This window comes from Oryctolagus cuniculus, chromosome 6, assembly GCF_964237555.1.
Source record: "Oryctolagus cuniculus chromosome 6, mOryCun1.1, whole genome shotgun sequence".
Classification (NCBI taxonomy): Eukaryota; Metazoa; Chordata; class Mammalia; order Lagomorpha; family Leporidae; genus Oryctolagus; species Oryctolagus cuniculus.
Window position 1 is genome coordinate 48,643,409 of NC_091437.1, and position 24,052 is coordinate 48,667,460.

The 24,052-nt window shown below is 37.5% G+C and overlaps 1 protein-coding gene across 1 annotated transcript; it reads left to right on the plus strand.

Moving 5' to 3' along the window:
* Window positions 1–1,340: 1,340 nt before the first annotated feature.
* On the plus strand, window positions 1,341–23,839 carry GABRA6 (gamma-aminobutyric acid type A receptor subunit alpha6). The gene is made up of 9 exons (XM_002710355.5): window positions 1,341–1,753; window positions 1,958–2,076; window positions 2,653–2,720; window positions 5,311–5,531; window positions 5,615–5,697; window positions 5,984–6,127; window positions 6,528–6,680; window positions 8,930–9,189; window positions 22,765–23,839. Exons 1-9 carry the CDS (start codon window positions 1,716–1,718, stop codon window positions 23,038–23,040), a joined length of 1,362 nt encoding a protein of 453 aa, XP_002710401.1. The 5' UTR covers window positions 1,341–1,715; the 3' UTR covers window positions 23,041–23,839.
* Window positions 23,840–24,052: the final 213 nt, after the last annotated feature.

Sequence of the window (24,052 nt, forward strand, 5' to 3'; positions counted from 1 at the left end):
TGAATATAGAGTAATTTACTTGGGCAGAGTATGTCATAGTAATAATGAAAATAATAATAATAATAATTTAATAGCATCATATATTCCAGATATTTAGAGGTTCCAAGTAATGTCAAATCAATGTTATAATGATCACCAATGGGAGTAACCTTAAAGGAAAGTGAGAGGAAAGAGAAAAAAATGTAGAAATCAGATCCTATAATGAACAGGAAAAGGTTTGAGGAAAAAATATGTTAGGTATCTTCATTTAATCTGCTTCCATGCAGTTGTCACCTGAGGAATCACTACACATGGCTTCAAAGATGAGGACTCTGAGCAGGGTACAATTTTGCTTGTGGCGCAGGTAAAACAACGTGAGAAAACAGATGCTAAAAACCTCTTGCCATGGATGCTGGAGAGAATTCAGGCTTTTGATAGGTAACCAGAAAATTCCATGTAATCTTGACTTTCAGAAATTTTAAAATCACAGGAAATTTTGTTCTCCTTCTGTTTTACGTTGTTTCTTCTTGGCTATAGCTAACTGACTGAAATGTTTTTCAAATGATTTATGTAGTGTTTTCAGGTGTGATTTTTAAGATTGTGCTGTATGACAGCAATAGTTATTATGGTCTTGCAGAATTTAGATTTAGAAAAATACAGACGGATTGAGACATTTGATTCTTGATCCTATATTTCTGAACTTAATAAGTTTTTACTTATTATAATTTTATTATTGTATTAAGGTTGAAATTTTAATGCTTAAGACTTACTACAACTTTCTCTTATCAGGACCGGGAAAGAATGCTATTTCTTGGATTCAGATATTTTACTTTTGACCTTTAGCAAGCCTAGTAAAGCAGAATTGGTAAAATCATCATTAACTACATCTGTTAATATTTAATATTGTGGTATTTCTGCATGGGAAATATCAAACAGGCATTTTTGGCCAGATTTCTAAAGATAGCATAAAACCCATTTATGTGTTAGCTTGAGATGGCACTCCATTGGCAGAAGGAATCAGAAAAATGCTTTTAAAAATACCTAACAGTAAGGTGGCCAGGAATTGTTCTGGTCTATTGTAAATGCTGATAAACAAACAGTAAGAGGTATTTTTAAGATATGATGGACAGGTGTGCCTACAGACTATAAAGTTGATGAAAATGAGAACAATAGTCCAAGAGGGTCTCAATATTGTTCAATTTTTCAAGCAGTAAGAGCCGTATAGGAATCCTTCTGTGAACCATGGAAATAATAAATGCTGAGCCCACTGGAACATAATCTCAATCAGCAAGATGCCACCGCTTTCCAGATTTTCTCACAGGCTCTGCTAATTCCATGCCAAAACTAGCAGTGGATTTCTTCCTCTTAATCTCCCCTAATGCCTTATTCGATTATTGTCACTGCTGTTTGACCATGCACCGTCCCTCCAGACTCTCATTCCCCAAATGAGTCTGTCAGAGGAGGCTGAGTGTCCACAGGATGTAGTCTAAGACCACAAACTACTTTGTTCCACCTTAAAAAAAAAAAAAATAGAACTAGAAAGAAGAGAGCAAAGGGAACCCTCAAAGTTTCCTGGTGAACCTCTTTACCTATTGGATTACTGACTGGAAGCAAAACAGGAGCAGGGATATGAGGGATCTGGAAGATTTCTCTAGTTGATTGGCAAAGGAGAGATTGTTGGGAGGGGAGGAAGAAGCTAGGAGGAGGTTGAACTCCTCATTTCAGTGCGCCGTAGGATGGCATCACCTCTGACCTGGCTATGCATTATTCTATGGTGAGTAAGATTTTTTTTTTCCTGATTTTTCTTTTAGCACATAGGGAAGAGGGACAATCATCCACTGGGAAGCTTCTTTATCAAATCATGGAAACAGCCAGAGGGAGTGAAGCCTGCATTTGGGATAGGGTGGACTAGGATGGGACAGACAGACGTCTTAACCTCGCAGAGGCCAGGAGTGAGGACCACTGACTCTACTTACAGGCTGGAAAATGCCATGGGGAAACTTGAAGATGAGGGCAACTTGTACTCAGAAAATATCAGTCGGATCCTGGACAGCTTGCTTGAAGGCTATGACAATCGTCTGCGGCCAGGATTTGGAGGTGAGAAGTTGCATTATTGTTGGAGAAAACACCTGTAGTCTCTCTTAATGCCCTTCTAAGACCCAGCGGAATTGTATAGGGGTTAGTTTGTCAGAATAGTAAGGTTTGGGGGTACTGAAGAGAGGCTATGTCTATGTTCCCATCCAGCTTTTGACTTTCCTTCAAACAATGACCTCTGCAAGCTCCTTGAACCATCTAAGTTTCAGTATCTTCATTCTAGTGTACCTATTTGCTTCATGGAGTTGGATGAGTACAGAATAAAATTCTCCATGAAAAACACTTTGCTTAGCATTGGCTCCATTGAAACTATTAATAAGTGATATTTATTATTCATTATTTTATATAATATTAACTAAGTTCTCTTTAATACCTCAATATTCCTCCCATTTCAATAGAATAAATTCAAAATAAAACTCCGAATTTTCAAAGTTGAAAGAACTAAGCACTCCCCACATTGGAGTTCTTCAGGATTGGTTGCAGATTCTGGCTATGAGAAGGGGTTTTATGATTGAATCTAAGTTCAGTCCCCTTGGCATCACTGGTGATAACTGCCCCGTTCCTCTGGGCTAATTTCAGGTGCTGTCACTGAAGTCAAAACAGACATTTATGTAACCAGTTTTGGGCCCGTGTCAGATGTGGAGATGGTGAGTGAGCTCTGAGTGATTTGGATATTTTTACTTAGAAAAGTGGAGTTTCAGAAATAATGATAATTTTCATTGCCTTCAAGCTTGGTCCCAGATTCCTGATGCAATATGTGTATTCACGCTGAGAGGGCACCGCCATTAGGGGAGATTACTGTCTTAATCTTCTTCATGCTTCTCAAAGGGCCATGCTTGAACATTTCAAGCTGAAAGACTTTTTAAGATTATCTTCTCGCTTCCATTCACATATCATGCACTAATTCTTTCCAAAATAAAGAACATTTTCCTACTTCTTCATGAAATGCTAATAAATTTGTTGGAGTAGGAAAAAACAATGATCCTATGCCATCCTAGAGTATATTGAGGATATCTATGAAAACAGAAACATAACTGCCTTTTGTAAGTAACATCCTTATCAGCATATTTTATTAAAACCATACAGGAAGTCATTTGGAAAGGCTGATGCATTCCACCTTTTCTATGTTGCATGGACCAGTAGGTGTTCTGGGAACCCTGTTCCAGGTACAGATGGCTGTAGGATTCGTAAGAGGGTATTTATAGTAAGTGGCAATGAAAACCTTAACTAGTTTTCTAGAACAAAATGCATCCCAATATTCTTTCACAGTTCTCAGAGAGCATTTCCCACAACAATAAATATAAATACGAATGCAGAAATAAATATAACCATCATTTAAGAGATGCATCATTACATTTTTTAGGGTAATGTAGTTCCTATGTAAATAGTCATTGGAGAGTTTTTCATGTTCTTCTTTTTGAATGGACAAGAAAAGAAGAAGATAATATAGAAAAAAGAAAAAACAAGAAGGAAAGGGGGAGGGATGAAAAGAAGAGACAAATAAGCAGAGGGGAAGGTACAGAAAGGAAGGGCTTCCTAAGGGAAAAATTCACACTTGAGACAGAAAGAGACTCAGCATTATTCAAAATCCCACATTATTTCAATATTATACTTTTTGTTCAAGTACTGTCTCACTTAAAATACACAAAATATAGAAAAACACAATCACTGAAATATAGATATACTTGGAATTTTATTTCATGCACATGTCCCTTTTTAAAGTTTATTTGTACAATATTGTAGACTGGATCATTATTATATGGGTACATTTATTGTGTGTCAAATTATATTTTAAAAATATAATCACCATGTAGTATTAAGTCTCATCAAGGAATTTATAAAGCAAGCAAAACAATTACTGACAGTGTGTTGATTTAATTGCAGGTTGTTATTTGTCATAAATTTTTATTTATTTAGCAGTTATATTTCCTAAAATTTTAATGTTATTTCATAAAAGCCACATATTAAAACTTATAATTTTGATTATTAATAATTAAATGATCCTTTGTTTAGAATAGTTATGCTAACATTTGCCTTTACATTCTCTGAGAACAATGTTAAATAATTATGTGAAGCCACAGTGTGTTTTTCAAAATAAAGTTTTTCAATCTTTGGAAATTTACTGGTAAGCATGGAGGTGACCTGAGGCCTCTTTGGAAATGAATTAGGTACTAAATGGGCTCGTTAGCCTGACTTAGGTAGGCCAGCAAAGCCTAAACTGTAGATAGTTTCATCTATTTTTCTTCAAAATATTTATAGGTTGATAGATGGAGAGATAAATGACAGAAGAAGAAATGTGAGGGCAGTTTGAAATGCAATAGGGTAGTTTGCACAACACAGCACTAACCTTTTTAAAGATTTATTTACTTATCTGAAAGGTAGAGTTACAGATAGAGAAACGAAGAGAGATCATCCATCTACTGGTTCACTCCTCAAATGTCAGCAATGGGTGGAGCTGTGCTGATCCAAAGCCAGGAGCCAAGAGCTTCCTCTGGGTCTCCCAGGTGGGTGCAGGAGCCAAAGCACTTGGACCATCCTTTGCTGCTTCCCCAGGCACATTAGCAGAGAGCTGGATCAGAAGTGGAGTAGTTAGGACTCGAACCTGTACCCATATGGGTTAACGGCACCACAGGCGGTGGTTTACCCACCATGCTACAGTGCCAGCCACAAAACTAACTCTTAATAAGTTTGAGACAAAAATGCTTCATTAAAGTCATAATTTACTCATTATAGAATGATTTACTGATGACTAAATTATTACTTAGGGGGCCAGCACTGTGGCATAGTAGGCTAAGCCTCCGCCTATGGCGCCAGCATCTCATATGGGCACCAGTTCGAGTCCCAGCTGCTCCTGTTCTGATCCAGCTCTCTGCTTATGGCCTGGAAAAGTAGTGGAAGATGGCACAAGTGCTTGGACCCCTGTACTTATGTGGGAGACCCAGAGGAAGCTCCTGGCTTCTGGCTTCAGATTAGCCCATCTCTGGCTATTGGCAGCCATTTAGGAAGTGAACCAATGGATGGAAGATCTCTCTCTCTGCCTCTTTCTCTCTCTCTGTCTGTAACTCTGCTTCTCAAAGAAATAAATGAATTTTTTTAAAAAGATAATTATTTACATTTACTGGAAGTTATTGTCATAAAATTTGTTTATTTGCTCGTTTTACAATTAAGTTTTATAAGCTAGTGAATAAATTGTAACAAACCATCTCCCCAACCTGCTGCAATTTATTTTTTATGTAGGAGTATACAATGGATGTTTTCTTCCGCCAGACTTGGACTGATGAGAGATTGAAGTTTGGGGGACCAACTGAGATTCTGAGTTTGAATAACTTGATGGTCAGTAAAATCTGGACACCTGACACTTTTTTCAGGAATGGCAAAAAGTCAATTGCTCACAACATGACAACCCCTAATAAACTTTTCAGAATAATGCAGAATGGAACCATTCTATACACCATGAGGTGAGGTTTTTCCATTTCTCTTTTCTCTTCATAAATGGTTCATCCATTATACTAATTCAGACCATTTATTTCACTGTCCTTAGGCTTACCATCAATGCTGACTGTCCCATGAGGCTGGTTAACTTTCCTATGGATGGGCATGCTTGTCCACTCAAGTTTGGGAGTTGTGAGTTACAAAAAAAAAAATTTGAGTTCAATAATGCAATCAAATCATATAATTATTTGGTCTTAACCAGAGACTGGAAAGAAAGAGAAAAATATCACCATGATATTTTCAATATGATTCCAAAAATGTACTTACTCAATGCCAATGTTAATATCACAAATAAATGTTTTAGTCAGTGAAATTAAAGAAAAATATTTTTAAAAATTATGTTGCATTTCTTTGCTATATAGATAACATTGCTTTTAATGAAAAAAAAAAGATAACTACATTTGTTTAAAAATCTCAGATGCTTACCCCAAGAGTGAAATAATATATACATGGAAAAAAGGGCCGCTTTACTCAGTAGAAGTCCCAGAAGAATCCTCAAGCCTCCTACAGTATGATCTGATTGGACAAACAGTATCTAGTGAAACAATTAAATCTAACACAGGTGAGAAACTGACCAATCCCTGAAAGATGACATAGGCGCACATATCTATTTCTTTTTACTTTGCATTTGCCATTCTCAGCCATACTTCCTGTTTTGAAGTAATGAATAGCTGTCCTTAAAATTTATTTCCCAACCAGATGCACATAAAGACTCATGTAATCTTGGAATAGGTAGTTTTGTGAGTATATATGATACAAAGAATTGCACTGAAAACCATGAAGTGCTGTGTCTCTCTGCTCTATCATCTGCTGATCAAGCAGCTTTCTCATACATTGAAAAATGCCTTTGCTTGTTTTCTCTCATCCCATGATAACTTAAAGCCCTGCAAGATTTAGATTCAGCAGCATTCTTTTTGCAGACTGTCAACAGCAATAAAACTGATGTACTTGTCTTCCAACAGGTGAATACGTAATAATGACAGTTTATTTCCATTTGCAAAGGAAGATGGGATACTTCATGATACAGATATACACTCCTTGCATTATGACAGTCATTCTTTCTCAGGTGTCTTTCTGGATTAATAAGGAATCCGTCCCAGCAAGAACTGTCTTTGGTATGCCTACTGCTTTGTATTCCACTTCATCCACCCTCCACCTCTCATTGATTGTGTGTTGTGGATGAAAATTCACATCAGGATCCTTTTTCAATCCACAAAGGCTATAGATTCCAATTGCATTAGAACACATGTATCGTGTAAAATGACCCTCATCTTATCGCAAGTTGTGTGGTGAATCAACAAAAAAATTGTCTCAGCAAAAATTCTGATGAGTTCCCCATGCTTTCCATGTGCCCTATTTTACTGTTTTATCTTGCTTTGTTTTTTTATAACTAAGGAAAAGCAGAAAGGTTAAAAAGCTGACATGTAAATCCAGGAAAAGAAAAAGCCAGGAGATCGAACCTATTTGTATATATATATTGCATCTTACTTTTATTAAGTTGAACCATACAAAATTGCCAACCTCAACATTTAATTCTGCTTACACTGTATACGTTGACTACCACCTTTTCATTTTTTGCTTGTTTGCTTTTGTTATTTATTTGAGAGACAAGAAATATAGACAGACAGAGAGCTCCCATTCGCTGGTTCATTCCCAAAGGGCCCTTGCCAAGGACCAAAGCCAAAAGCTAGAAACTTAGATTAGGTCTCTCCTTTTGGGCGACAGTGACCTAATTACCTGAACTGTTACCGCTGCCTCCGGGGGTTTGAATTAATAGGAAGCTGAGGTTAAGAAACAAAGATGGGTATCAAACCCATGGACTCCAATACAAGAGATGGGCATTTAAGCAGTTTAACCATTATGCTGAATGTCCATCCTGAAAACTATATTTTATTTAAATATTGATTTATTTCTTTATTTGTAAGGCAGAGTGATATAGAGACAGAGAGAGGGAGAGACAGGGGCAGAGAGGGACAGAAGGATCTTTCAACTGCTAGTTCATTCCCCAAATGTCTACAAGAACCTGGGCTGAGCCAGGCCAAAGCCAGGAGCCCAAAACTACACCTGTATCTCTCCTGTGAGTGGCAGGGATGCAAGTATTTGGGCCATCTTCTGTGGCTTTCCCAGGTGCATTAGCAGGGAGCTGGATCAAAAGCAGAGCAGACAGAACCTGAGCAAACTCTCTGATATGGTATGCCCATGTTGCAAGCAGCAGCTTAACCTGGTTTGACACAACACTGATCTCTCAAAACTAATTTTGATACCAGGAAGGAAGGGAAGAAAGTAGAAAGGAAGGAAACAAAGAAACTGAAATATTAGCGTTAATTAAATCCACATTTTATCTGAATTTTTATGATTATAAATTTAGTATTCCATAGAGAATACCAAAAATGAAATCTCAGATAAATCTCTAAGTTGTGGGTTTTTATTTTTTACTTACTATACTAGAATAAATCTCTTTTTGTAAATTATAAGAGTATCTATACAATGATGCTTCTCATCAATGTTATATATCTCCTAATTTTTTTATTCCCTAAGTCACTATTTAAGAAGGAAAATTTCTGGTAGATGAGAGGGAGTATATTAATTTGCAAATACATATGTTTTACAATAAAACTGTGCTAGAAGTTTATCTTTAAAAAGTTGAATAACCTGGGTCCGGCGCTGTGGTACGGTAGGTTAAAGCCCTGACTGCAACACCAGAATCCCATGAGGGCGCTGGTTCGAGCCCCGGTTACTCCAATTTGGATCCTGCTCCCTGTTATGGCTTGGGAAAGCAGTAGAGGATGGCCCAAGTCCTTGGGCCCCTGAATCCATGTGGGAAACCTGGAAGAAGCTCCTGACTCCTGGCTTCTGATTGGCACATTGCAGCCATGTGGGGAGTGAACTAGCAGATGAAACACCTATCTCTCTTTCTGTCTCTTCCTCTCTCTGTAACTCTTTCAAATAAATAAAATAAATATTTTTTAAAAAAATTGAATAACCTAAGTTTATATTACTCTTTGTGCCAGATAGACCTCTCAAGTATGTTGAAAGGCATTATGTGCAACTAAAATTGTTCAGACTCAAGTTATTTTTAATAAATGGTAATGATTTGCTACAGTTCTCTCAACCATTAAAGGAACTCAGTTCAACAAATGATTTTATGAGGGACTGCAGTGTGTAAGACACTGCTGAAAGTATTGAATTATACAAACATGATAACACCTATGATAAAAATTATGGGTAATTATAATACAATAAAATAACGAGAATTACTTTGCAGAGGTAGTGTGTATAATCTGCTCCACACACATGTTCTCATAGGAACTTGTTATGTGATTTTCAATATTAATACTAGATTTCTCATTCTTTTTCACTTTAGGGATCACCACTGTTTTAACTATGACCACTCTAAGCATCAGTGCCCGACACTCCTTGCCAAAAGTGTCATATGCAACAGCCATGGATTGGTTCATAGCTGTTTGCTTTGCTTTCGTGTTCTCCGCTCTTATTGAGTTCGCAGCTGTCAACTACTTCACCAATGTTCAGACACAGAAGGCCAAAAGGAAAGCACAAATTTCAGCCTCACCCCCTGTGACAATATCAAAAGCAGCTGAACCTGTGGAAGCTGAGATTGTTGTGGTAATTGTTTTCTTTTCTCATGTTATTCACCATATGAAAAGACAGTCCAGACAGTGATCACAACTAAACTGTTCAAAAGTAAATTAACTGAGCACCAGCTACATAACTAAGTCCAAGAGCAAGGCCAATTTCTTTTCCAACTTCATAGAGAAAAGCTAAGGAATAATCCTTCATTTATCTTTGCTCTTAACTTTTGGAATTCTTCCATCATTCTCACATATACTGTCAGATTCCAGGCTCTCAGAGGAGACTAGAAAATTGTTCTTAGCCTTTAGATGTTTCCTTTGAACAGGTTCACTTATAGCAATGAGAGGGAATAAAGACCAAAAAAAAAAAAAAAAAAAAAAGGCATAATGAGGCTTCAAAATCTGCAGGAAAGAAACAGGGACTCCCATGGAATGGACAATTTTGTCAGAAATCTGCTTGCTGCTTTATTTCATAAGGGCAAGATATGAATAGGGAATAAAGCTGAAAATAATGAAAACTGAATCATAATGCAAGTATTTGATTCATATTAAAACACTATCATGTGCAAATCTGTGTACTGAATACATCAGTTTATATTCAATGAGTTTATATTCTATTCAGTGAGAAATACTCATAAATTTATATTGAATTTGCTGTACTATGGCTAAGTTCTGGTCCCCAAAGTTTTTAATGAATTAATTAATTAGTAACCATTTATTTATTTGTTTATTTACAAGATAGGCAGAGAAAAAGAGAGAGAGAAGAGGGAGAGCTCTTATCCACTGGTTTACTCTCCAAGTGTCTACAATGACCAGGGCAAGGCTAAAGCTGAAGCTGGGAGCAAGGAACTCAATCCAGGTCTTCCAAGTGGATACCAGAAATGCAGTTACTTAAACCATCACCATTTCCCCCCAAGGTCTACACTGAGCTAAAGCCAGGCATCAAACTCTGGCACTCAGATATGGGATGTGTGTTTCTCAACCAAGTCTTAATCTTTAAGCTAACTGCTTTCCCCCAAGTTTTTTTTTAATAATAAATTACAGTGCTGTGGAGTGCCTGGGTCCAGTGTCTTATCTCCAAAACAGAAAGCAATTTAAGGACAAGACACAGGTAAAGGTGAACAGAGAAACAAGGTTTATTTACATGCAAAGTGAAAGTACACACTCAGGAAGGAGTGCAAGAATGTTCAATCCCTTCCCTTTACAAGTACTGGAGACAGACATACTATCTAGGGTGGGGCTTGAATATTATTCAAACGATGCAGAGTTTGAGAACTACCCATTTCTTTGCCCCAATAGCAAACAAAAATGTCATGGTGTCAGGTGCATGATGGGAGTAGGTGTGACAGTCATGCTAATTTTAATGACCTTACAGTGAGCTAAACATCAGTGCAGGGACATAGCCAGCGGTCATGTTGGTTATTTTTGGCCAGCGATGGTGTCGGCAATGAAACTAGAGAAGCTACTATTAAGTGGTGCAGTCAGGGCTGTTGTGCAGGTGAGGCTTGTTGGGAGAGGCTTTCAATTTCAGCTTTTCCTTGCTAGCTACCTCCATGCCCACATCATCTTATCCCCACTCAGAGATGCTCATCCCTTAATCTTTATGGGAGGTCAAGGGAAGAAGGTCCATCTTTTACAACTTCTTCATGCTTGACTCATTCAAAACTTGTCTTACGGTGTTTGGGCATTGTCCCTGTCTGACCAGGGAACAAAAAACTCTTGCTGACTGATAGAGTTTCTATTGTAGGAGCTAGAGGTGTGCCACCAGTTGTCAGTGATGGCTGGAATCCCTGAATGACCATCATTTTCACATGAAACTATTGGATTCGGGAGGAGACAATTCTGACAGTTAAGATGAGCATACCTGTGTTAAAAAAGAGCAAGAGTAAGAATCATGTTGGATAAGAGAGAGGAATTTTATCTGCTTCACAGGTGATGGAAGCTGAGGGACTTCCTTTAACAAAATCATAGAACCACTTGGCTTGATCATATAGTCTTTTGATTTTTTTTCTCATGAGCCTACTCTTAAGTGAGGCAGACTCCACTGTACATTCTTTGCCATGTCCTTCCAGTAAGTTATCTAGTGCTAGTCAGTAGCCCATGACGACTTTAGCTAAGTAATCCAAAGAATGTTTAGTTTCTCTAGAGCCTGATCAGTGGTCTGGATTGTCACTGAGGGTAGCAGACAGATTCCTGGGCTAAGAATTTTTTCCTTCTGACATTATGGTAGAAAAGTTTACCAGAGGGTGTTCATGCTGGTGGCAGTTTCCCAAGGAAGACAGAAGTGAGAAAATCATGTAAGATGGGAAACGAAATAGCCTTAATGTCTCTCGCTCTCTCTCCCTCTCTCGGTGGAAGTTTATGGCAAAGGCAGATATTTTCCTTATTTTTCAGCTTGTTAAAGGTAAACTTGAGGCCCTCAATTGGATCACATGAGCTAACAGAATTATCCTTCTGTGTGTGCCTATAAAGACTCAGGGGGTAGAGTTTTAATTCTTGATGGATATATCCAGGTAGAGATTCCGCAAATTTTATTGTAGTAGAAATGCTAAGTAGCACCTGTTAATGCCCTTTCCATTTAAACAGTAATTAGTTGGGGGAGGGGTCCATCTATCTAAGGGTTTTTGTTTTTGTTTTTGTTTTTTTTTTTTTAAACTAGATCTCCTTGGGGGTGCTGGCTATTCATGATTTTGGGAATCTGGCACTGGGAGAATTGTGTTGCCATATTCTGTCAGAGCCTTCTGCACTTGATTTAAATTGATGATATGTTTTTTTTTTTCCAATCTTGGCTATCTGAATCAAAAAGGATATTAAATGAGGAAGGGCCTAAAATATAACATCTCAAAACGGTTTAGTTGTAAAGTATCCTTCAGTTCTATCCCCATTTTAAAGAAGTCAAGGAACAATAGTTTGGCCCAGGATTCTGGGGTCTCCTGGCATAGCTCAGCAAGAGTCCTTTTAAGATACCTTTTGGCCTTTTTGACCTTGCCTGAGGACTGGGCCTCTGTGAGGCATGGAGATGATAGAAGATTCCCAGCCACTCCTGTAAACCTTCATGAAAACCACAAATGTACCTCATCTGCATGGTATTGCTCTTGGTTTTCTCACTTCCAACAGTTGCTGGAGGGAGCAGACAAGGTTGGATTAAGGAGAGTGGGTCCATAGTGGGTCAGAATGAAGGAGAGAAGAGCATAACAAAACAAAGACTTTTAAGCACCACTGATGCAAGAAGTGGGAGAAAAATTCACTAGCCCGTGTCTGTGTGGACTTTCAACTCTTACTTCCTCCTGGATGGCTTGCCAGAAACAGTGTGGTGGCTAGGTCCAGATTCTTGTTTCTGATTCAACAAAAGAATATGAAAACCAGACACAGTTGAAGGTCAGCAAAGAAGCAAGATTTATTTACACACAAGGTGAAAGTACACTCTAATGGAGGAGTGTGGAATACTCAAGAGCGAGAAACACTCCGTGAGTTTGAGTCCATCCTCTTGTATGAACTGGAAGCATGGGGGTGGTGTCTGGATGGGGCTTAATTGAATATTCAAAGAGGGAAGAGTTTGAGGCAGGGCTTGAGCACCACCCATTTCCTTGCCCAGTTTTGGAAAACTTGGACAAGTCATGATATCATGTGCATGATGGGAGTAGGTGTGTGAGCCATAGTAATTTCAATTCAATGACCTTATTATGAGCTGTCATCATAAGGACTCAGCTGGCAGTCATGTGGGTTATTTTTAGCTGGCATCAGTGTCAGCAGAAAAACAGCAGAAGCTGCAATTCTCTGCTCCGTGGAAGTTGGGGTTAGGTAGTGCAGATGGGGCTGTAGTGCAGGGAGGCGTTGGCAATTTCAACTCCTCCTTGCTCACTACCTCTCTGCCTGTAGCAACAACATTAATAGATCCCAAATTTAAATTTCATATGTGAGAAAGTTCTCAGAAAAATTACTCAGAATGCACGTTACAATATTTATTTATTTATGCATTTATTTATTTGAGAGACAGAAAGAGAGAGGCAGACAGCGAGAGAGTTCTCCTCATCTTGCTAACTCTTTAAATGCCTGTATTAGCTCAGGCTAGACCAGGCCAAGACTGGAAGCTGGGAATTCAGTCCAGGTCTCCCATGTGTGTGCACTAACAGGAACCTGGAAATGATCAGCCATGACCCAAGCCAAGATACTGTAATATGAGATGTGGACATCCCAACCAGCATTTTTTTTTTTTTTTTTTTTTTGGACAGGCAGTTAGACAGAGAGAGACAGAGAGAAAGGTCTTCCTTCCGTTGGTTCACTCCCCAAATGGCCACTATAGGCAGCACTGTGCCAATCTGAAGCCAGGAGCCAGGTGCTTCCTCCTGGTCTCCCACGAGGGTGCAGGGGCCCAAGCACTTGGGCCATCCTCCACTGCCTTTCCGGGGCACAGCAGTGAGCTGGACTGGAAGAGGAACAACCGGGACAGAACCAGAGCCCCAAATGGGACTAGAACCCTGGGTGCCGGCGTTGCAGGCAGAGGATTAGCCTAGTGAGCCGCGGTGCTGGCCCCAACCAGCATCTTAATCACCAACCCAGCACTGCTCTATGAACACACTTTTGATAATAGATTATAACTGACAAGTATAAATTCTTATTGTAATACAACCCCCAAAACATAGCTCTTAGAAGAGAGGAAGTTTTTGCTCTTTAAAGTTGAGAAATGTGGACACTGAACTGGAAATTTCTTATAATAGATCAATTCTAGTAAACATTTTAAAATCTAAAAACCATATACAGCTCAGACTCCCTTGGTTTAGCTTTATGTAAAAATTATAAAGCAATGTGTGTGTTTTACTTCTCCTAATATAATCAGATATGAACAAAAAGGGTGATAATTTCCTTATTCAATTTTTTTCTTTGATAACCTAAGAAACCTGTTTGAGAACTTACATTTTTTTTAAGAAATGAAAGATCATTCCCTTAAGTTGAAAAAAAAAAAAAAACTTTCCATCCAGTGATACAGTCTAATTAAGTCTATTACAAATGGAAAAATTTTCTCCGAGAAGGGAAATATTAATTATTAGTTGGTAGAAACACTAGGAATTGATTCTGAAGTCCTAAATATCCATATCATAGAAGCTAAAGCCCTCCCTGCCCTTATGATTCCCCAGAAACTGGATAAGACGTTTCCAGAGTTGCAGGTTAGGTCATTCCTCAAATTCTTCCTTTGACTTAATGATGTTTTCTGTGAGCATGAGTTTTAAAGGCCATCAAATATACATTTAAAAAAAAAATCATAAGTCTGCAGGCTTTGCCCAAATCATTTGAAAATCACTGTTTTAGGCAAGATAAGTTTCAAATATTTTAAGAATTATTTAATGTTTTTCAAAATAAGTGTCTCTTTGTAAGCTTTCTTATGCATTTAAATATATAATCTATGTATTGTCCAGATGTCCTATTTTATCATAACCCATATTTATAAATGAAGAATTCTCTACCAGGACTCAATTTAAATGTATTTTTTGAGAAATGAAGTAAAAATTTAATGAATGAGAAAAAGGATAGAAAAATGGAATAATGTTTAATATACTAATTTGTTAGATACTGAAATGAAAAGATACAGTTCAGTACTTCAACTCTTGATATATGGAGTAATGAGAGGAGTATAAAACACAGAGTAATCATTTCCTCAGGCCATTATTTTAAAGGTATAATTTATTAATAAGGTAGAATTTAAAATCTCAGGTCTCCATATAAACTATCTCTTAAAATAGTAACATATAATGAGCAGGTTCTTTGGGAAGTTGGCTAAAAATTGCATTTAATCATCTCAAATTACCTTTTTTCTTTTAAGTTGTCTTTTTTTCTTTATGAAAAATTACATTTATGAACATAACTACATTTAAAATGTTTTCAAGGGGGATTGGTATTACAGTCCGGCAAGTCAAGCTGACACTTACAATGCCAGCATCCCATATCAGAGTGCCAGTTTGAGTTCTGTGTGTTCAACTTCCAATCCAGCTCTCTGATAATGTACTTCGGAAGCTGCTAGAAGATGGCCCAAGTTTGGGCCCCTGCAACCGATGTGAGAGATTTGGATGAACTTCAGTGTTCCTAGTGTCAGGCTGGCACAGCCATTTAGGGAGTGAACCAACAATTTTAGATAGAAGGTTTTTCTGTCTCTCCCTCTACCTCTCTGTCACTCTGCCTTTCAAATATCACAAATAAATAAATAAATAAAATCTTGAAATTCTTTCAAGCAATGAATGGAAAAATGTTGTTTCAAAAAGGCTTAAGTATAAAAAATATAAAAACAATATTAAGCAAACCAAACAACATAAGCCTTGATATCAGAAATAAACATATTCATAAAATAAAGAAATACATTCTATTACATAGAATTCTTACATTTTACTTGTTCAAGTCGAAACGGCAAGTTGCCTTTAAATATAAAGTAGAGGAAAAACAAATTACACATTTATAATTTATACTTGCAAAATGGCATACTATCATTGCAAGGTCATTTTTCTCTGGCAAATGTCATGGCATTTAAAACTGCCTATTCAATTGTAATCAAAACAATATTATTTAAGTAAGTTGGACATTGAAATAGCAAACTGATGTGGTGAAATCAAAAAGAAATTGATTGGGTATTTCATGTGATTCTATACTGTGTATTTTAATATACTTATTGCTTTTCACAGGAAAAGGGTTATAAGGGTTATGGGTAAAAGTCTACTATTATTATGACTTTGATTTTGACCTTGAAATTTAATATAATAATGACAAATACAGGCATTTAAATTCTATAATTGAAACCAAAAAAAAAACACCTGAAAACTATATTCTCAATAGTGTTCTATAGGCCAATTATCAATTTTTAGAGCATTTGGAATTGAAGACTTCATTTTTTTAACTTTTGGGAAGAAATTGTCAACAGTTGCTTTCCTGATTATTTTCTTGATTTTATTTGTTATGCTATCTTGACATCAGATAGTTATTCCTGTCTTCATTGTTTAAGAACCTTTCATGTACCTGGAGTATACCTGTGTTTCATGAAAGACCAAGTTTGGCCCTTGAGCTCCTTTTGGGTAGTTTGCTAATATCCTCGTTATTTTAAAGATCCAAGCCTTCATTGCTAATTCCTAAGAATGGGTAACTCCACCACATCTATACTTCCTGTTGCCATTACTTGCAATGTGGCTTCTTCTCTTCATTAGGAATATGATGCTTTTTATAACTTACCTACATACAAAGTTGATCAAAATTTCATTAATCAAGACAATATGTTTATGCTGATCACACTGTTCATTTATTTTCTTTGTTTTTTTTTTTTCTTTTTTTTTTCTAGCACTCATTGAGTAGTCATGCAATTATTCATGCATAAGTATTTGTTAATTGCTTTTATGTATGAGGTGACTGTAGAACACTGGGGGTATTTTAGTGAGTGGCATACAGAGGGCCTCTTCCCTCATGGAGATTATTGTCAACAGGAAAACAGAAAAATCAATGAGTCCTAACTATTCACTGCAATAAAGGCTGTGGTTAGAGATATATGATAGGTTTAGAAGAGCAATGCAAGATTATATAACTCAGTCTGGAGGCACTTTGTTTCTGGAAGAATGAGGTCCAAGCTAAGGAGAGAGATTACCTTGGCTCTGTTCTAGAAGCGCTAAGCCAGTTGCTAGAAACTTAGGCATAGAGAGGAAAATAAGATCTATGCCATTTTAACCCATCTTCACTTCTGTAGAGAAATGTGGAGAATAGAACACTGAACGATTTACTTCCTCTGTTCTAAATCTTGTCAAGATTTTGGGTACTGCTGTTACTCTCTAGAATTAAGGCTTCCATTAAGACCATCAGAGACTCTAAGCACCAGAGATCATGACATCCCTACCTTCTGGTGTGTCATTGTATAATTTATAGGGAGGGCAAGGTGGATTGGGTAAGAGAGTTAGGTGACTACCTCTTTCCCCATACTTTCTATCACATCCCCACCCAATACTGTATTTTGCATCCTTAAAACTGGTTCACAGACATATCCCCTATCACCAATGATGTGCCAGAATGCTGCCAGTAAGCTGCTGTTCTGTGGAAATCCTAGAGCCACCTCTGCTCCCAGCTCTACCAGCTGTAACAGAAATGAAGAGAATCCAACAGAGTTCCAATGTTCCCCATAATAATTAATATGAGTTTTAATATTAAAAGCCAAATATCTTCTTTCTCATGCCCTTATTTGCTGATTGTTAAAACAGATCCTTTGCTTGTCACTTCAGTAGGGCAGCCCTGATTAGACTATCTCTATTGAGAAGTAACCCATTGCTTTCTCTCTTTTAAAATATTAGACCCTTTTCAATGATGTATAAAAATTGCCTTAAATAGTTCCCAAATACCTTATCCCTACATCAAATAATTGCTTGTCATGAAGTCCAGTTCAACTCAAAGTACCTTTGCAATATGGCATTACTTAAAACAAAGTAGTGCTCTAAAAATACTCAAACCAGGATGGCACTCAGCAGCAGGGGAGCCCTGGAAAATTCAAAACCACAGGTGTTCCACTCAAAACCCTGACAGCCCCAAGCTGAGCCCTCATCTGGACTCTGACAAAAGCCTATTTTACCATCAACTGAAGCTGCTGGGCTTACAATAGAGCAGGCGGGGTCTAATGCAAACCTGTAGCTTGAACGGTTTGTAAAATTGGCTTTCTTTTCATTTCAGAAATTCAATGTGTTTCTTCTAAATTGGCGTCCAGTCTCATTATGCTGCCAATTCCCAATTATTGAGCAGCTGATGATCCAGGGTGTGGAGTAGCCAGGCCAGGACTCATGCATTTCCTTTAGCATATCGCCTACTAAAATATCCCCATCCCTGATCATTGCTAGGCAGTGGAACAATTGTAAATTTATACCAGTGATTCCGAGGTGCATCTGTTTCTACCCTAGAGGACGTTTGGCAATGTTTGGAGTTGTTTTTGCTTGTTACAACCAGTGATTGGGGTGCTGCTGGTATCTTGCAAGCAGAGGCCAGGGCTACTGTCTGGCAGCCCATGATGAACAGTACTGTCCTTTACAACCAAGATTCATCCACCCGAAAATGTCATTAGTTCTGAGGCTGAGAAAGCATGCCCCAAACCTTAAAGCTGATGAGAAGAATGGCTTAATTGTTCAGAGTGTGATCTGTGGCATCTGATAGGAATTACCCAGGTCTTGCAACTTACTACCAATGTGAACTGCCATTTGTTTTCCTTTTTTTTGTAAGGAAAAAAAAGGAGGGGGGGGGCGGCGTTGTGGTGCAATGTGTTAAAGCCCTGGCCTGTAGCACTGGCATCCCATATGGGAGCCAGTTTGAATCCCAGCTGCTACACTTCTGATCCAGCTCTCTGTTAATGTGCATGGGAAAGCAGTGCAGGATTGCTAAAGTCCTTGGGCCTCTGCACTTGCATGGGAGACCCAGAAGAAACTCCTGGCTCCTGGCTTCGCGTTGGCTCAGCTCTGGATGTTGTGGCCATTTGAAGAGTGAACCAGTGAATGGAAGACTCTTTCTCTCTCTCCTTTTCTTTCTCTCTCCCTCTCCTTCTCTCTATAATTCTTTCAAATAAATAAAATAAATCTTAAAAAATAAAGATTTGCTTTTTTGAAAGGCAAACTTGTGAGAGTGAGAGGGAGAGAAAGAGTGAGATCTTTCTACTCTGCAAATGGCCGCAATAGCCAGAGCTGGACTCAGCTGAAGCTAGGAGCCTGGAACTCCATCTGGATCTCCCATATGGGTAGCAGGGGCCCAAATACTTGGGCTGTGTTTTGACTGCTTTCCCAGGCACTTCAGCATGAAGCTGGATCAGAAGTGGAGAAGCCGGGACACAAATGGGCGCCCATATGTGATGCCAGTGTCACAGGTAGGGATTCAACCCAATATGCTTACAACATCAGCCTCCATTTGTTTACCTTTAAATTATGTAATATGACGTTACAGATTATTTTAAGCAATGAGATTATGTATGAAATTTGCCTTGTAGTGCTTGTCAACAGAAGTATTTAGAATTGTTAATTACAATATAGTGTCATAAAAAGCAATGTATTAAAACATCATGTAAGACAATTATACAGTGTTTTATTCACTTATCTTTGCCTCACCCTACAAACCTTAGAAAATGCTTAGGTATCCATTTACTTATTGATTTACTACGTATTCAACAAGCATACACCATGTTCTGTGCACTGCTGAGGCACTATGGAGCACTGTGCAGGGAATAAAGTGCCCTCTCTCATTAAGACTTCATTCTAAGAAAGGAGATGAGCTACAACAGAAATAATCATATTTACAAGAAGAATGTGACAACAGCTACAAGAATTGTAACGTCTAAGAAAGCCAAAAAGTATATAAAAAGCTGTATAAACAGTGATAGGTGATAGATGAATTTGGTATCAAAAATATAAAGGTAAACTAAAAATGGAGTGGTAGATGGGTATTATTCCAGGCAAAGAGGAAATAAAGCAAAGGTAGTTAAGTGATAGAAGAAACAATACATGTAACAAATAATTAAAAATTAGCTATAGCTAAGATTTGCTAGGCAAATATGTGTGGTGCTTCATATAGCTCACAGAAAGTGAAATTAAAATATATTTATTTTGATGCAAAAATTTGAAATCATGCCTATTTTTATAATATGCACTTTCCATACATATTTTGAATGCTTCTCATATGATTAGAATTTAAAAATTTTTTGCACCTAAATAAAAAACAAATAGTTGTGTATATATATATGTATATATACTTGCATATGTATGTATGAGTTTCTCAAATTCTTAGAAAAACAGAAAGAAGCTCAGGAGAGAAGGAGGTTTAAAAATAAGAACTTGAAGCTTAGAAAAAAACAATCTCTGACATGTATGATATGTCTTAGTCAAACTGCAAATGCATAGTAGATTTGTGAGCTAGGGATTTCTTACTCCCCTGCTTTCTCAACTGTTAGGCAACCTTCACAAGAGGATGCTTCCGTTAACAAACGAGGAAAAGAGGAATCCTATGGTAATTGGCTTTTTGGAGCAGGCTAATGTTATTTTACTTAATTCCTATACAGTGTTTGATTCTCAGTGGTACCTCCTGACCCTGGCAATCCTCAGTATGTCTCTTGTGACAATGCCAGGAGATTCACAAACAACATTCTTCCTACATCACTTAAGAAGTGGAGAAAAAGCAATACCTGGCATTTTAAAAACTCGTTATGCTTAGAGCCACTTTTTATTATAATGAACTAGGCATGTCTGCTTTCCTTCTACCTACAATAGAAAGAAACACAGGTTTTAGACAGGCAATGCCTGTTATTAAAATACAAAAAAGAAAACTTACTCTGAAAGCTCACCCTCTATCATGATACTTAGAAATGTTAGTGGAAGAAAATATTTTCGTGTTCTATTTATGTGGGAGGAGTCTGGATCTTTTAGAGTAATGACACAGTGACACATTTTTCTCCCTGAGATACAGAATATTTTAATAAGATGTTTACTAGATAAAAACTCAGATTAGAGTCTGAGTAACCTGAATAAAACACTTGAAGATGACACAATCATTATTCTCTAAGACAGGCAGTTTGCATGTAAGACCAAAATTCCATTGCTCTGGTCCTAACCACATATAGTCTGGTGACCCTGGGCAATGCAGTACTCAGCTGTCACATATTTTTAATGGAACATGTCACTGATTTACAAAATCAAAAGAAAAGGCCTTCTACTATTTTAAACTCTCTTCTACCCCCCAAGACCTATGATTTATTTAACTTTGTCCAGAATGCTTCCATAGTATGGGACGGATAGATCAGAAAGACACTTCTTACTTGAAATACACTGTGTTTACAGCAAATCAAGCTGGACTACACAGATTTAACATTGCTTTTGCTGAACAGGGAGATTTTCCGACGGTCCCTAAAAATATTCTGGGCTTGAACTCTATGGTGACTATTATTATTTAGACATTCAGTAATTTCCATGGAAATTCAAATAGCAAAATTCAAGAAGGGTTTATAGAAAAAAGGGCTTCTTGGGATTGCTGTTCCTATGGTCCAAATGTCACCACATCGGCAGGTCATTTTGGTCCTGTGGCTCACCCAGCACAGGGGAGGCAGCTGTCTTATGCTGTTGCCGCAGGGTTTCTGGCTAAAGTCATGGGAGTCTGCCCATGTGACTAACACTCCCTGCCAGGCAGCAAAGTGGTGATTTTGCTGCCAGGGAGAAAACAAGGCCGTTTTACAAGATCAGAGGTAATCTACAGCAAGTGTTTGAAGGCAGAGACTCAGGAATTACAACCTAGCCACAAGGAGCATGGTTGTTAGAGGATGGAGACAAGAAAAGATAAGAATCAGAGGAAGGCTCCATAAAGCCCAACAGCATGAAAGGGATGCAACTCATACACATTTGGTCTCTTAACTAGGCAAAACGCTTTAGAGTAAAAATCCAAAAATGTTGGGATTAAAAAAAAAATATTGAAATTAAGAGCCAGCAATTGCCTATTGGTTCAGATGTTGGTTGGGAAGCCTGATTGTCATTTGGGGTGCTGGCTTACCTCCCAATTCTAGTTTCCACTAATGCAGACTCAGGGAGGGAGCAGTGATGATGAAGTACTTAGGCTGCCACCTACATGGGAGACCTAGATTGAGTTCTGGCTCTTGACTTAGGCCCAACCCATCCCTAGTCATTGTGGGCATTTAGAGAGTGATGAAGTTTCTCTCTCTCTTTCTTCTCTCCCTCCATCCCTTATGCCTCTCCAGTAAGTAAAAACAGAGAAATAAATAATAATTTATTAATAAATTTTGTTTGTTAACAAGTAATTAGCAAGGCGTTTCCCCTATTTGAACTCTTGTTTTCACTTATGGATTAAAGTGTTAAATATCTCTTTCAAGCTGAAAAAAGGTAATTGTCATATGATTTCAGTAGAAAAAAAAGTCTAATAATGGATAAGAACATACAACATATAACATTTAGCTTAGTAAATAAATTATTTTTGGTGACTTAAAGTAGAAGGAGACCAGTAGTTCTTCATGAAAAGTAGAAATCTCCCAATATAATAACTTCTGGGCTAAGAGGCAATTACATTTAAGGTGTGAGCAATCATTCCTCGCTAGGTTCTTTTGACATAAATTAGCTCCTTTTCAATCTCAGTTGGGTAAACGCATAAGTGTGTGAAGATGAGAATATAGGCTGGGAATGTGTCTAGAAGAATGATATCAATGAACTGAACTGTGATTTTTTTCATATTAACTAATTTCATTTTAGAATCCCTCCCCCATATAACACACAACACCTCCCACACCCGTTGCCCTACAGGCTTATGCATAACCAGGAGGTGGATATGTCACTGCAACCTATCTCATTTTCTAATGGGACAGTGATCAACATAGATTCTGGAACAGAGAACACAACACCAGTGGCTGATATATAGAGTTTTAGATTGTTGTATGGAATAAAAGTATTTTTATGTGTATTAATCCTTTCTTGGAAAAATGCACCATCAAATTGTACTAAGAATGTGTTGATGTTTTTCCTTACATAGAAAAATGGTTGATAAATATTTCTCAATGGTGAAATAATGAATGACTAATAAGTCATATCTATTCTTTTGTCTTAGACTCAACATTTATTTATTTTTTCCATAGCATTCTGATTCCAAGTACCACCTGAAGAAAAGAATCACCTCTCTGACCTTGCCAATCGTTCCATCTGCTGAACCCAGCAAAGTCCTCGCAAGAACGCCCATCTTACCATCAACACCTGTTACACCTCCACCGCTCTCACCAACCTTTGGAGGCACCAGTAAAATAGACCAGTATTCTCGAATTCTCTTCCCAGTTGCATTTGCAGGATTCAACCTTGTATACTGGGTAGTTTATCTTTCCAAGGACACGATGGAAGTTAGTAACAGTGTTGAATAGCTCGTAACCAGGACAACTTGTATTCTATAAATTCTCATTTCTGTATTTTTAAGAAAATAACATCGATATGTATAGACGCTTTGCAGAACATGAAATGAAAACTGAAAATCTGCAACACATAGCTTTGAGTGAGCATGTAGGGACTTAAAAACAATAATGCCATCCCTCAAAACTAAAAGTTGAAGGTTATTGAAAAATATGACTATTCTGTGCATTAGATAAAATATTTATAAAAGGAGTAAGATAGATTCATGATAAATTTGTTAACCTTTGTTCTTCATTGTTAAATATTTTTAATTGTCACTATGAAAAACATTTAACACAAGGCAGATAAAACAGGAAATGTTGACACTTCCAAAGATTGCCTTAAATTATGTTTGTTTTGGCTTAGCTTTCAAGAGAGCAAAATATAAATACATTCTAAATATTTATCAGTAAGTTAATATCAGCATGTTGGAGGCCTTTATGCTAGTAAAATAGCTTTCAGTGGCTCTGTAAAGCCGATATTGAACCTAGGCATTTGTTTTAACCTCGCTGTGCTCTTTTACCTCAATAAAGTGTGGTGTTTGTCTACACATAAATTATACAGAGATCATAAATGATGTATGCATATATACATAGCTTCAGTTGAACAGCAATACAATGTTGCTTTATCCCATTAAGCTCTCCTTTTAAAATGATAAGCTTACAACAATTTAATCAGTGATTATGAGAAAACTATGGATATTGTGACTGCAATTATCTCTCATATTTTCACCTAACTATAACTCTCAATAAAAAATGAATAAATATATTTCCTTGGATCTGTTTCATAAAGCTAGAGAGTTTCCTCAGGTATGGAGACATAAACTGGTTTACTCACTCCCAATGTGAGTGCCCTTGGAGATTGTGAGAGGCAGAGGTATAAGACAACAACGCTCAACCACCTAGCTTCAGACAAAGGCTTAAGTTTGTACTCACACAGTCAACCTTTCATCTCCCTCTGATTCAATCAACAATGGAAAAGGAACGA